The sequence below is a fragment of the Myxocyprinus asiaticus genome, chromosome 31 (genome assembly GCF_019703515.2).
Source record: "Myxocyprinus asiaticus isolate MX2 ecotype Aquarium Trade chromosome 31, UBuf_Myxa_2, whole genome shotgun sequence".
Lineage (NCBI taxonomy): Eukaryota > Metazoa > Chordata > Actinopteri > Cypriniformes > Catostomidae > Myxocyprinus > Myxocyprinus asiaticus.
In genome coordinates, this window is record NC_059374.1 from 22,285,904 (window position 1) to 22,299,532 (window position 13,629).

General features: G+C 42.1%; 1 protein-coding gene across 1 annotated transcript in view; it reads right to left on the reverse strand.

Annotated features, from left to right (window-relative positions):
- Positions 1-728: 728 nt before the first annotated feature.
- LOC127422132 (murinoglobulin-1-like) overlaps positions 729-13,629 on the reverse strand; it is a 30,872-nt gene continuing 17,971 nt past the window's right edge. Inside the window, exons 17-25 of the mRNA XM_051665483.1 lie at positions 13,359-13,433; positions 13,115-13,277; positions 12,208-12,401; positions 11,861-12,073; positions 11,467-11,588; positions 11,071-11,152; positions 10,812-10,898; positions 10,613-10,718; positions 729-877 (exon numbers count right to left, since the gene is read on the reverse strand). Of these exons, the coding sequence (XP_051521443.1) occupies positions 837-877; positions 10,613-10,718; positions 10,812-10,898; positions 11,071-11,152; positions 11,467-11,588; positions 11,861-12,073; positions 12,208-12,401; positions 13,115-13,277; positions 13,359-13,433 (1,083 nt within the window). The 3' untranslated portion in view covers positions 729-836. The remainder of the gene's footprint in view (positions 878-10,612; positions 10,719-10,811; positions 10,899-11,070; positions 11,153-11,466; positions 11,589-11,860; positions 12,074-12,207; positions 12,402-13,114; positions 13,278-13,358; positions 13,434-13,629) is intronic.

Consider the following 13,629-nt stretch of genomic DNA (forward strand, 5'->3'; position numbering starts at 1 on the left):
TTGAAATGTAATTTCTCATCATTTGACATCATATCTCACATTTAAGATAATGCTGACATCAATTTGATTTATATCAGCCGTTGGACAGCTGTGTCCACAAAATATAAAGTTGGAATTATGAGAAGGTAAATTTGTTATTTTTAGTTTTTCATTCATCATTTTGAGATATAAAGTAAAAAAATAACTAAATAAAATACTGTTTAGCCTAAATTTGAAAATATTTTCACACTCCTAATACTGTATGACTTCTGAGTGCCCACCAAAAAAAAAAAAAAAAAAAAAGCCACAGTATTGGACAGAGAATCATGCCTTAATCATCTCTTTTACTCCTTTCCCATTCTTTTTTTTTTTTTAATTTTTTATTTATTTATTTTTTAACCCATACCATGGGACAGGCATTTTGAGGTGAACTAGCTCCTCTAGCCTGTATGATTATCAACCAAGAGTCCACATCAACAAAGTCATAGTTTGTCTGGTTAGCATGGTCCATATTTTACAATAATACAACATATTAAATTAATTATTTTCATTACATTTATTGATTGACAAACTAGGGGTGAGGTTGAGTAAATTATGACAGAATTGTCACTTTTGGTGAACTATTCCTTAAATTAGATTGAGACATTGCTAAAAATTTATTCAGTGAGTTAATACAATTTTGTGAGTTTATTCAACTTTGGCTTATGTATTGTGTTAGACATAGAAGGCCAAAAATAACATTTTAAAAGTGTGTTTTGCCCAGGATAAAGAACAAACAATATAAAATGAAACATTTGAGTGTTCAAACATCTTTATTCAAGGTGTACTATGGAGCTGCAGAACTGAAGCACAGCATATCATTTACAGTGGATGGAGTACTCGATCTCAGACTGATCACCTGAAGGAAATGGAAAATGTGAACACTCATAAGTTAACAAGTGAGCTTAATGGAATTTGATACAGGTGTTTGCTGTATAGGAAAGCCTAGTTTAACAAGAAAATCTGACGTGTACCATAAATTTGCATAATCAGCATAAAACTCACTTTCCTTTTTACAAGAAACCTCTAAATAAAACTGCTGATGTTTTTAACACAACACAGCAAAATAGGCAAAAAAGTGCTATGCTCTAGTGACATGAAAATGTATGCAAGACAGCAGACAGACATCATTAGCATTTCAGTGGGAACATCGCATAATAGGTTTGATCATCATCCATCAAATTCATGATTTGTGTAACATTTAATGTTAATTTAAGGTTATAACACTTAATGGGGGCAGTGGTAGCTCAGCAGTTAAGGCTCTGAGTTACTGATCAGAAGGTTGGGGGTTCAAGCCCCAGCACCACCAAGATGCCACTGTTGGGCCCTTGAGCAAGGCCCTTGACCCTATCTGCTCCAGGGGCACTATATCATGGCTGACCCTGCACTCTGACCCCAGCCTAGCTGGGATATGTGAAAAGAAGTATTTCACTGTATATGTGCAAATGTATAATGTGTGATAGATAAAGAAAATTGTATAATTATTAATTACATTTAAAGGAGCACTAAGCATTTTTTTGCTAATTAAAAAGTTTTCCACAAAGACATGCATAGCCTTTTATATATATATATATATATATATATATATATATATATATATATATATTTTAAAAATGATGTACACTCACATGAGATGAAGACTCCAGTGATAACAGTAACCCTATAAAAGCTGTTTAATTTTACATGGAGTGGGTCACCCCCTCATGGGCGCTGCCATTTTGACAGCACATGACACTGTGTCATGGAAATGATGGAGTTACTACTACTAATATATACAGGTGCATCTCAATAAATTAGAATGTTGTGAAAAAGTTCATTTATTTCAGTAATTCAACTCAAATTGTGAAACTCGTGTATTAAATATATTCAGTGCACACAGACTGAAGTAGTTTAAGTCTTTGGTTCTTTTAATTGTGATGATTTTGGCTCACATTTAACAAAAACCCACCAATTCACTATCTCAAAAAATTAGAATATGGTGACATGCCAATCAGCTAATCAACTCAAAACACCTGCAAAGGTTTCCTGAGCCTTCAAAATGGTCTCTCAGTTTGGTTCACTAGGCTACACAATCATGGGGAAGACTGCTGATCTGACAGTTGTCCAGAAGACAATCATTGACACCCTTCACAAGGAGGGTATGCCACAAACATTCATTGCCAAAGAAGCTGGCTGTTCACAGAGTGCTGTATCCAAGCATGTTAACAGAAAGTTGAGTGGAAGGAAAAAGAGTGGAAGAAAAAGATGCACAACCAACCGAGAGAACCGCAGCCTTATGAGGATTGTCAAGCAAAATCGATTCAAGAATTTGGGTGAACTTCACAAGGAATGGACTGAGGCTGGGGTCAAGGCATCAAGAGCCACCACACACAGACATGTCAAGGAATTTGGCTACAGTTGTCGTATTCCTCTTATTAAGCCACTCCTGAACCACAGACAACGTCAGAGGCGTCTTACCTGGGCTAAGGAGAAGAAGAACTGGACTGTTGCCCAGTGTTCCAAAGTCCTCTTTTCAGATGAGAGCAAGTTTTGTATTTCATTTGGAAACCAAGGTCCTAGAGTCTGGAGGAAGGGTGGAGAAGCTCATAGCCAAAGTTGCTTGAAGTCCAGTGTTAAGTTTCCACAGTCTGTGATGATTTGGGGTGCAATGTCATCTGCTGGTGTTGGTCCATTGTGTTTTTTGAAAACCAAAGTCACTGCACCCGTTTACCAAGAAATTATGGAGCACTTCATGCTTCCTTCTGCTGACCAGCTTTTTAAAGATGCTGATTTCATTTTAAAGCAGGATTTGGCACCTGCCCACACTGCCAAAAGCACCAAAAGTTGGTTAAATGACCATGGTGTTGGTGTGCTTGACTGGCCAGCAAACTCACCAGACCTGAACCCCATAGAGAATATATGGGGTATTGTCAAGAGGAAAATGAGAAACAAGAGACCAAAAAATGCAGATGAGCTGAAGGACACTGTCAAAGAAACCTTGGCTTCCATACCACCTCAGCAGTGCCACAAACTGATCACCTCCATGCCACGCCGAATTGAGGCAGTAATTAAAGCAAAAGGAGCCCCTACCAAGTATTGAGTACATATACAGTAAATGAACATACTTTCCAGAAGGCCAACAATTCACTAAAAATGTTTTTTTTTATTGGTCTTATGATGTATTCTAATTTTTTGAGATAGTGAATTGGTGGGTTTTTGTTAAATGTGAGCCAAAATCATCACAATTAAAAGAACCAAAGACTTAAACTACTTCAGTCTGTGTGCATTGAATTTATTTAATACACGAGTTTCACAATTTGAGTTGAATTACTGAAATAAATGAACTTTTCCACGACATTCTAATTTATTGAGATGCACCTGTAGAAGCCGTGGAGTGCCACTTAAAAAAGAATGAAGAAATAAATTATCAATCTATTAATTTGAAAATAAAAATGTGGATAAATAAACTAATTTATAAATGGACAAATAAATAGACACAGTTAAATGTGTTTATTAATTCACATTTAAAAATGGTCACTAGATCCTACCTGAAGCAAATGCTTCTCTGTGAGGCCAGACCTTTCCTCTGCTCTTATCAAGCTGTGACAACACGCCCAATTTCAGTGACATCACATTTCAAGTAAGACACATTATGTCCACCTTTTTAATATTTTAAGTAATTACGAGCATGATTGGGAAAAGGTGGACCAGCTGATACACAGAAGGCGAGCACACTTTGTTGAAAATGGTTGAGCTTAAACTACTGTTGTGTTTTACTTGTTATCAATCATTTAAAAACAGTCTGTTTGGAATTCTAATTTAAAAATACTATAATTTCCACATCTACCTGCTGTATACATGGCTAATTATAATGTTGCAAATAAAGTCTGTGCTTCTTAATCTTGTGTTGTGCACATATTTATAAAGATGTTTATTGAATATAACAAAATACTCACATTAAACACACACTATATATTGGCATTAAAGTGCTTTGTGAAGTATTGCTACTTTTATCACATACCTCTCTTGCAATTGTAGTCTGGGTGTTATGGATTTAACATTAATTAATTTACAGTTTAATTGTATCAGAATCGATGGTGTTTTACATTTAATTGACACAGATAATGGCAACTAAAATGTCATAGATGTTTGAGGTAAAATGTCAAAGCTTTAGGCTAAATAAAATGATAAAAAATTTTAAAAAGTGTTTTACCCCACTCTCCCCATTTACTGCTTGAATTTTGTGCAATGTAGCCATGACACTTAAAAGGTATAACTTTAACTGAAAGAAAAGAATTCTGGTTGTGTAAGCAAACAGCAGTATCACTTTATCAAGCTATATATATATAGAAAAAGTTTAGTAAAGTTTTATCGAATCCCAGTGGTTGTGGATGATCCAGGTACAGTATATGGGGGGTTTGATCACAAATATGACAGTGAGAGTGGTCACAGAGAAAAGTCATATGAAATAGATGAATAACTGGAAGGTCAGGCAGCACAGAGAAGCGTTTTCTTCAGGTAGGATCTAGTGGCCGCTGCAGCCAAGAGGTCCCAGCTGCTGGGTACCTCACGCCGGTGGACTGCGAGCATGGCGGCTGTGTGCTTTCAGTCAGTGGCATAGACCGGTTCTGTTGATGGCATCGTGGTGACAAGTGACCATTAACTTCTGATACGCCTCGTGTCCGTTTCTTTTGCGCTGGCTTTAACCTCTATCAATATCAAATGAGAGACCATCTTACATCTTTTTCAAGTGGGATGTGGGAGAGGGGGTGTGTCTTAAACTGAGTCGAAAGTTAATTGGTTGCTCCCACGTGTCAACTGTACAATGACATTTTAAACTCGATTGTCAGATGGATAAAGAAAAGCCAAAGTAAAAGAAAAAAGAAAAAAGAAAAGCTATTGGCAAATATGCAAAGAAAAGCATCCGGCAAATGAAAGAATATCAATTGCCAAATGTTTTTTTAAAACGTAAATTAAAGGTGCATTTAAAAATGACGTATTAATGTGATATTTCATTGTTACATTTAATTGCATTTTAAACAGGAATTAAATACACGATTTATTAATGCACAATTTAACTGTTAAATATAATGTGGCAGCGGGGGCGTGGTCGAGCATCCGTCCGGGGAGAGAGAAAGCGGTAAGGGTGCTTGCACCTGAGCTAGATTATGTGTAACACCTGTCTCTAATTCCAGTGAGCATGGGGAGAGCGGCATATAAGCAGCCACACCACCAGCAGAGAGGGTGAGAGAGTCTGGCACAAAGAAGGTCACGGTGCTTCTGAAGCTGAAGCTATTACATTTAACCTGTTATGTTTATGAAGCTGATGTGTTTAAGTGACTATGTGTTTATGATGCTGATGTGTTAAATGCCTACGTGCCTGTGAAGCTGATGAGTTTGTGAAGTTGTAAAGCACTGAAGTGGCCTATTAAAAGTCCTACCTGAGCCAGGAAAAACCTGCTTCCCTGTGTTCTTCTTCCCGCCTGTTGTGAAGCTGTTCTACACCGGTGCCGAAACCCGAGATCACTGAGGTACACCCCATGGAGCCCTCCCAGTTGGCTGAGATCCTCTAGTCCCTCGCCAGCCTACATCAGAACCACCAACAATCCCTGCTTGAGCTCCACCAAGACCAGGATCGCCGCTTCTTTGAGATCCTGCGAGCTCAAGCAGAGGACCGGCATGCGATCCGGAGCCTTCTTGGCCAGGAGAAAGCCCCAGCTGCGACCCAGAAAACAGTAGCCCCTGCCCCCACCCACGCTCCTGAAAATGGGGGCAGAAGATGATGCGAAGGCTTTTCTTGACCTTTTTGAGTGGACGGCTGTGGTCTGGAGGCCAGGCTCCTTCCGCTCTTGTCCGGGGAAGCCCAGCTTGCTGCCCAACAGCTGCCGGCGGCTAACCTCCTAGCCTATGATGACCTGAAGAAGGCCATCCTGCAGCGGGTGGGTCGAAGTCAGTAGCAGTACCGACAGCTCTTCCGGACCTTGAAGCTGGGGAAGTTCGACCGCCTGTTTGCCTTTTCCCAACGACTCCAAGATGCGTGCCGGAAATGGCTGCTGGCGGGGAACTGCGACGTCATGGAAGTCATCGATCAAGTGGTACTGGAGCAGCTTATCCTTTGTCTGCCAAAGGGAATGGTGGAGTGGGTCCAGTGCCACCACCCGGCGTTGTTGGAGGAAGCTGTCCAACTCACGGAGGACCATATGGCGGCGTACCCGAGGGCAGAAGAGCCCTTTTCTTCTCTCTCTCCCCCTCTTCCCCCTCCCCCTTTGTGTTCCCTCCTCCCCTCTCACTCTGCTCTCTCTCCAGAGCCCGTTCTTGCCCCGCGGAGGCGAGGAGCTCTGCCACCACGGCCAGTTCCCCGAGCGAGGTGGGGGGACACCCCACTGCCCCTACAGTGTCCCGCCGCTCTCCCCCTCAGGTGGAAGTGTCCGCCAATGCAGGTGCGGGTGTGGCGCCTGGGCCGGTCTGCTGGAGTTGCGGGGATCCGGGACACTTCCGGGATCAATGCCCTGTGATAGAGCTGGGAACGGTGGTCCAGATCCCTGACACTCTGCAGGGTGCCCCTGATCGGGCCGGAGCATACCGGATACCGGTAAGTGCAAAGGGGGGTACTCACCAAGCATTGGTGGACACGGGTTGTAACCAAACCACTATCCACCAACACTTGGTTCAACGCGAGGTTTTGGGCACAGCTAAAATGGTGAGGGTGAAGTGTGTGCATGGGGACATTCACAACTATCCTGTGGTGACACTTGCTATTAAATTTCGGGGAACAAAACATAGAGTGGAGGCCGCAGTTAGTTCCCACCTCACCCATCCACTGATTTTGGGGACTAATTGGCCTGAATTTAGGGAATATGCGCGGATGGGTCCTGCACTAAAGCAATGAGATGTGAGATGTGCGATGCTCTGGCAGGGGAGGCGGAGCCAGGGCCATCTTCGTCTGCTCCACGTCTGGATGACGTGAGGGGGGAGAGGCTGCAGCCCCTCCCATCCTCGGGGGATTTCCCGAAGGGGATTTCCCTTTGGAGCAGTCACGAGACGAAACCCTCAAGCATGCCTTTGACCAAGTGAGAGTGATCGATGGTCAACAACTCCAGCTGGGTGTCACCCTTTCATATCCTTATTTTGCAATTATAAATGAGCGGTTGTATAGAGTGATGCAGGATGCTCAAACAAAGGAAGATACAACCCAGCTCTTAATACCACGGAGCCGTCGGGAAATGGTGTTCCAGGTGGCTCATTATAATCCCATGGCGGGTCATCTAGGGGTAAGAAAAACACTGGACCGCCTAAAAGCCCGTTTTTATTGGCCGGGCATTGGCGGAAATGTCCACAGGTGGTGTGCGGCATGCTGCGAATGCCAGCTGGTGAATCCACCGGCCACTCCAAAAGCGCCATTGCGCCTTCTTCCACTGATCGAGGTCCCCATTCGAGAGAATTGGAATGGACCTCGACGGGCCATTAGAGCGGTCAGCACGCAGACAACGCTTTGTATTGGTCCTAGTGGACTATGCAATGCGATATCCGGAAGCAGTGCCTCTGCGCAACATCTCAGCACGCAGTGTTACGGAGGCACTTTTCAAAATAATCTCCTGGGTGGGGATTCCGAAAGAAATCCTCACCGATCAGGGCACAAACTTTATGTCACAAACACTATGCAAGCTTTACGAATTATTGGGCATTAAATCAATCCGCACCAGCGTTTATCATCCAAAAACAGATGACCTGGTGGAGTGATTTATTAAAACCCTTAAAAATATGATTCGTAAGTTCATGCAGGAGGATGCTAGAAATTGGGACAAATGGCTCGATCCCCTGTTATTCGCAGTACGAGAGGTCCCGCAAGCCTCCACGGGATTTTTCCCATTCGAGCTGCTATATGGGTGACGCCCGCGCAGCATGCTTGATGTTATGTGCGAAGCTTGGGAGGAGGGACCTTCAAACAGTAAGAATGAAATTCAATACGTTCTTGATCTTAGAGCAAAACTCCACACTTTGGGGCAACTAACACAGGAGAATTTTCTCCAAGCTCAAGAACGACAAAGCTGACTGTACGACAGGGGAATGCGGCTGCGGGAATTTGCACTGGGAGATAAGGTACTTGTATTCCCACATCGAGCTCCAAATTACTTGCCAAGTGGCAAGGACCCTTTGAGGTCACACGACGAGTGGGGGATCTTGATTATGAGGTAAAGCGAACCGACAGAGGCGCACGTCAAATATATCACCTCAACCTCCTGAAATTGTGGAGGGAGGTGGTCCCTGTGACATTGGCTATGGTAGTCCCGGAGAGGGTGAAGCTCAGGCTAGAGGTGAATACAAAACGCAATCATTTCACCCCGGTCACTTGCAGAGACCACCTCTCACCGTATCAACTCACAGAGGTTGCCAAGTTGCAAAAGGAGTTTGCAGACATGTTTTCCCCTCTACCGGGTCGTATGAACCTCATACAGCACCACATTGAGACCGAGCCGGGGGTGGTGGTATGTAGCCGTCCCTACCGATTGCCGGAGCACAAAAAGAAAATTGTCCGGGAAGAATTGGATGCAAGCTCAATATGGGGGTAAATGAGGAATCCCACAGCGATTGGTTCAGCCCGGTTGTTCTAGTTCCTACAGCGACAGGTCTATCTGGTTCTGTGTGGATTATAGAAAAGTCAACGCAGTGTCTAAATTTGATGCATACCCAATGCCTCACGTTGATGAGTTGCTTGATCACTTGGGCACTGCTCGATTTTATTCGACATTGGATTTGACAAAGGGTTATTGGCAGATCCCCTTGACAACAATTTCCCGTGAAAAAACAGCCTTCTCAACGCCGTTTGGATTACACCAATTTGTGACGCTTCCGTTCGGTTTGTTTGGAGCCCCAGCTACGTTCCAGCATCTCATGGACCGAATCCTCAGACCGCATTTGGCTTATGCCACTGCCTACTTGGATGACATCATCATTTACAGCAATGATTGGCAGCGGCACATGCAGCATCTGAGGGCAGTTCTGAGATCACTGAGACTAGCAAGACTCACAGCAAACCCCAAGAAGTGTGTAATTGGGCGGGTGGAGCTACGGTATCTGGGGATCCACTTGGGTCACAGGCAAGTGCGTCCCCAAATTGACAAGACTGCGGCGATTGCGACCTGCCCGAGGCCCAAGACCATAAAGGGGGTGAGACAGTTCCTGGGGTGGCTGGCTATTATAGGAGATTCGTGCCTAATTATTCGGATGTCACCAGCCCGCTGACTGATCTCACAAAAAAAGGAGCTCCAGACCCAGTCCAGTGGACGGAGCAGTGTCAACAGGCATTTATGCAAGTTAAAGCCGCACTTTGTGGCGGGCCACTTTTACATTCACCCGATTTCTCTCTCCCTTTTGTCTTGCAGACGGATGCTTCAGACAGAGGGCTGGGGGCCGTACTCTTGCAGGTGGTGGAGGGAGAGAAGCGCCCGGAGCTGTACATTAGCTGCAAGCTCTCACTGTGGGAGACTAAGTACAGCACCGTAGAGAAGGAGTGTCTCGCAATCAAGTGGCCGGTCCTCACTCTCTGGTACTACCTGTTGGGGCGGGCCTTCACCCTCTACTCGGATCACGCCCCACTCCAATGGCTCCACCGCATGAAGGACACCAATGCACGGATCACCCGTTGGTAACTGGCTCTTCAGCCATTTAAGTTCAAGGTGGTCCACAGACCGGGAGCACAGATGGCTGTCGCCGACTTCCTTTCCAGAAATTGGGGGGGAGTGGTAGACAGGCTAGATGTTTCCCCGGCCTGAGTTGGGTGGTGGGGATATGTGGCAGCGGTAAGCAGTAAGCGGTAAGGGCGCTTGCACCTGAGCTAGATTATGTGTAACACCTGTCTCTAATTCCAGTGAGCATGGGGAGAGTGGCATATAAGCAGCCACACCACCAGCAGAGAGGGTGAGAGAGTCTGGTACAAAGAAGGCCACGCTGCTCCTGAAGCTGTTACATTTAACCTGTTATGTTTATGAAGCTGATGTGTTTAAGTGACTACGTGTTGAGTTAGTGAAGTTGTAAAGTACAGAAGTGGCCTATTAAAAGTCCTACATGGGCCAGGAAAAACCTGCTTCCCTGTGTTCTCCTTTCCGCCTGTTGTGAAGCTGTTCTACATATAATTACATTTTAAAAGGTGAATTAAATAAACACATTTAAATGTGTCTATTTATTTGTCCATTTATAAATTGGTTTATTTATCCATGTTTTTATTTTCAAATTAATAGATTGATAATTTATTTCTTTATTCTTTTTTAACTGGCACTCCACGGCTTCCATACTAATCATGTGACAATAATAAAAACATGTTTATTTAATATAGCGCTTTCAGCCAATACTCAAACTTAAAAGTACATGTAAACAAAACAAGCAAACCAAACAATATAATTAAGCAATAAGGCATGAGAGGCCATGCTATGTTTTGAATATAGTCGAGGCTGAGCACTTGTTAGGCACAACGTGAAGCAGAGTAACGGAGTAAGAGCAAGCTAAAATCTTACTTAGTTCACCTTTAAAAGAGCTAAATAATTTTTCAGATTTCAGCTTGAAATGATCCTCATAAAACATGGGAGACTTTATATAAAACTGGGATATTAAATCTTACTTGTTTGGTAGTAATCATAGACTTTGATTACAGCTGGCTTGAGATTCTGCACTGGAACAACCTGTTTCAATTGTATCTGGTAGTTCATCGGAATATTTTTTTCGAGCTGCAGGAAGATAAATGGACATTGTGGATGAAATATTTACGAATCTACCAAAATTACTTACATGCTCAACATATGAATGTGCAGTTCTATCACCTCTTTCAAATACACAATGACATGATCATCTTTAGTATCAACTCGCTCCACAAGTGGTACAAATATACGTGTGGCAGGACCTCCAAGCTGTGGGGAAAATGTGTTTAGTTTTCTGCTATGTAAAGACATCTCTTATGATATTACAAAGACAGCAAAGATATGAAAAACGTTTCTTTATTATTGTAAATAATGCAGATACTGTGTCTAAAGACATCAAACCACTAGAAATTTCACAAATTTGTTCACAGCGGATACGCACCAAAGATGTATCTGCTGTGAATCCTGATAACAGTTTAATGTCCACAATGATCATGTTAGTTTTTTCCTGTGAACCATCATATCTGTAAAAGATCAAGTTGAAAGAGTTGCTTTCTTATATATATAAAAAACAAAAAATACAAATAAGTGGAGAAAAAAGAATAAGTACAATTTACATAGCAGAAGCAGAGTTTATATAATGTGTCTCGTCATTCAAATATTATCTTGTGATTAATTTAGTTGATTCACTGTAGGTGTAACACCTAATGTGTAATTTTAGTTTATATTATCAATTTGTCTAATGATGTTAAATTACCTACAAAAAGCTGTTTGTAGGTCAATATTAAGCCATAATCGGAAGAAAAGTACTTTGTCATAAATTCAAATCTGTTCATACTTGACAGTGAATTTCAACATGAAATTTTGGCTAGATGATTGTTCACAAACTCCCTCAGTCGTAGCTTCAATGCTCAATGTTTTATCCTCGCCAGGAGTGGGAATGTTGTAGAACAGAGCCACCTGTGAGAGTGGAATAAACAGTCAACACAAAAATAAACAAATTCACAAACCATCTCATAGCAGGTGTACAATGCACAACAAAATGTCGTGTCTACAGTGCCAAGTAGAATTGATGCTTTACTATAAAAGTAACAAGATCAAATTCTATCTTGAATTAATTAAATGCCCATATAGAGTCCTTTTTGGAATTCCTAAGTGTTTTTCCAACAAACAATAAGACGTGATAATATCAGGAAAAACATATGTGGAAGAAAGAACCTAGACATACAGACCTGCACAGACACACAGGTGGAGCCCTTCACTTCAATATTGTATTTGCCTGGAACGTTCTGCAGTGACCTCTCCTGGTACAGTAACTTGTTGTCCTGATTCACATCAAAGTGGTGATTGTCTCCTGCTGACTGTACAGTAACTGTGCTGGAGCCATCTGAGCTGAACACTTTAGTGGCATACAAAGACAGAGCCTGAAGAGCCACAACTGTGTCCTAATAACATCACAGCATCATCATTACAACATGAAAGTGGATAAATAAACAGTTATGTTCACTAATGTTAGTTTGACCCATTCTCACCAGTACATTTAGCAATATTATGTTAAATTAAAGTAGTTTTGAGTAACCTGGGTGGAGGAGAATCCTCCATAGGCATTCTGCTGCTTCACAAGCCAGCTGACAATCCTGTTTGCATAACCTAGATCAGCTGTAGTGACCAAATCTGCAGTGAGAACAGCTAGCAGCACATATGAGCTGATTTCCACAGCCAGAGAATCAGACGCATCATCAGATGCAACCTGAGACCAGTGAAGATGACCTCCTTTAGGAAACATGGATAAATGGGACATGAGAAAGAAACTACAATAAGAATTATCCAATAGATAAAAAAAAATAAAATAAAAAAACAAAAACACAAATGTGGTCTGTAATATAGAAAGATACACTCACTGAGCACATTATTAGGAACACTATGGTCATAATAAAGTGCCAGTTAGAACTTCTGCTGTTGTAGCCCATCGAAGTTTGATGTGTTGTGAATTCTGAGATGCTATTCTGCTCACTACAATTGTACAGAGTGGTTATCTGAGTTACCGTAGCATTTCTGTCAGCTGGAAGCAGTCTGGCCATTCTCCGTTGATCTCTCTCATCAACAAGGCATTTCTGTACACAGAACTGCAGCTCACTGTATGTTTTTGGCACCACTCAGAGTGAATTCTAGAGACTGTTGTGCATGAAAATCCCAGGAGATCAGCAGTTACAGAAATACTCAAACCAGCCCGTCTGGCACCAACAATCATGCCATGGTCGAAATCACTGAGATCACATTTTTTTCCCCCATTCTGATGGTTGATGTGAACATTAACTGAAGCTCCTGACCTGCATATGCATGAATGAATGCACTACACTGCTGCCACACGATTGGCTAATTAGATAATCGCATGAATAAATAGGTGTACAGGTGTTCCAAATAAAGTTTTAAGTGAGTGTATATCTAAAATATTGTTCTGGAAACAACACTAACATTTTCCTTACCATCTGAAATTGAAGTATTATCCAGCTCTTTTAAAAGTGTTTGTCGAGTGTCCGTCTCTCCAGCCAGACTAAAAGTGTAGGCAAGCAGAGCACTGGTGTAAGTGTTTTTGAGATTCCCAATGACAGACCTCAAGCATGATAAACCTTTGGAGACTACAGTATCCTGCAACAAAATCATATGGTATGTTAGTCTAATGTAAATATAATGTTTTATTTTCCAATCTTTCTCTGTGGATAAACGTACTGTTACTGGAGTTTCCAGTTCAAGCAATGATGCAGTAATGTAGGCGGTCATGGTCACATTATCATTTACTCCACCCTGTAATGCATGAGAAATAAAAGGAACATAAAGTAAAATACTCAATTTATCAACAAAATCATTTGTGTTACAGTAGATAGAGAGGTAATCTCAGACTTTGTGTTACTGTGATAATGTTTAGAGAACAATGAGGCCCTGAAAGAACCTGTAGAATTGTGTATAAGTCATGGTTAAATGTTCCAAACTGAGCTGAAAG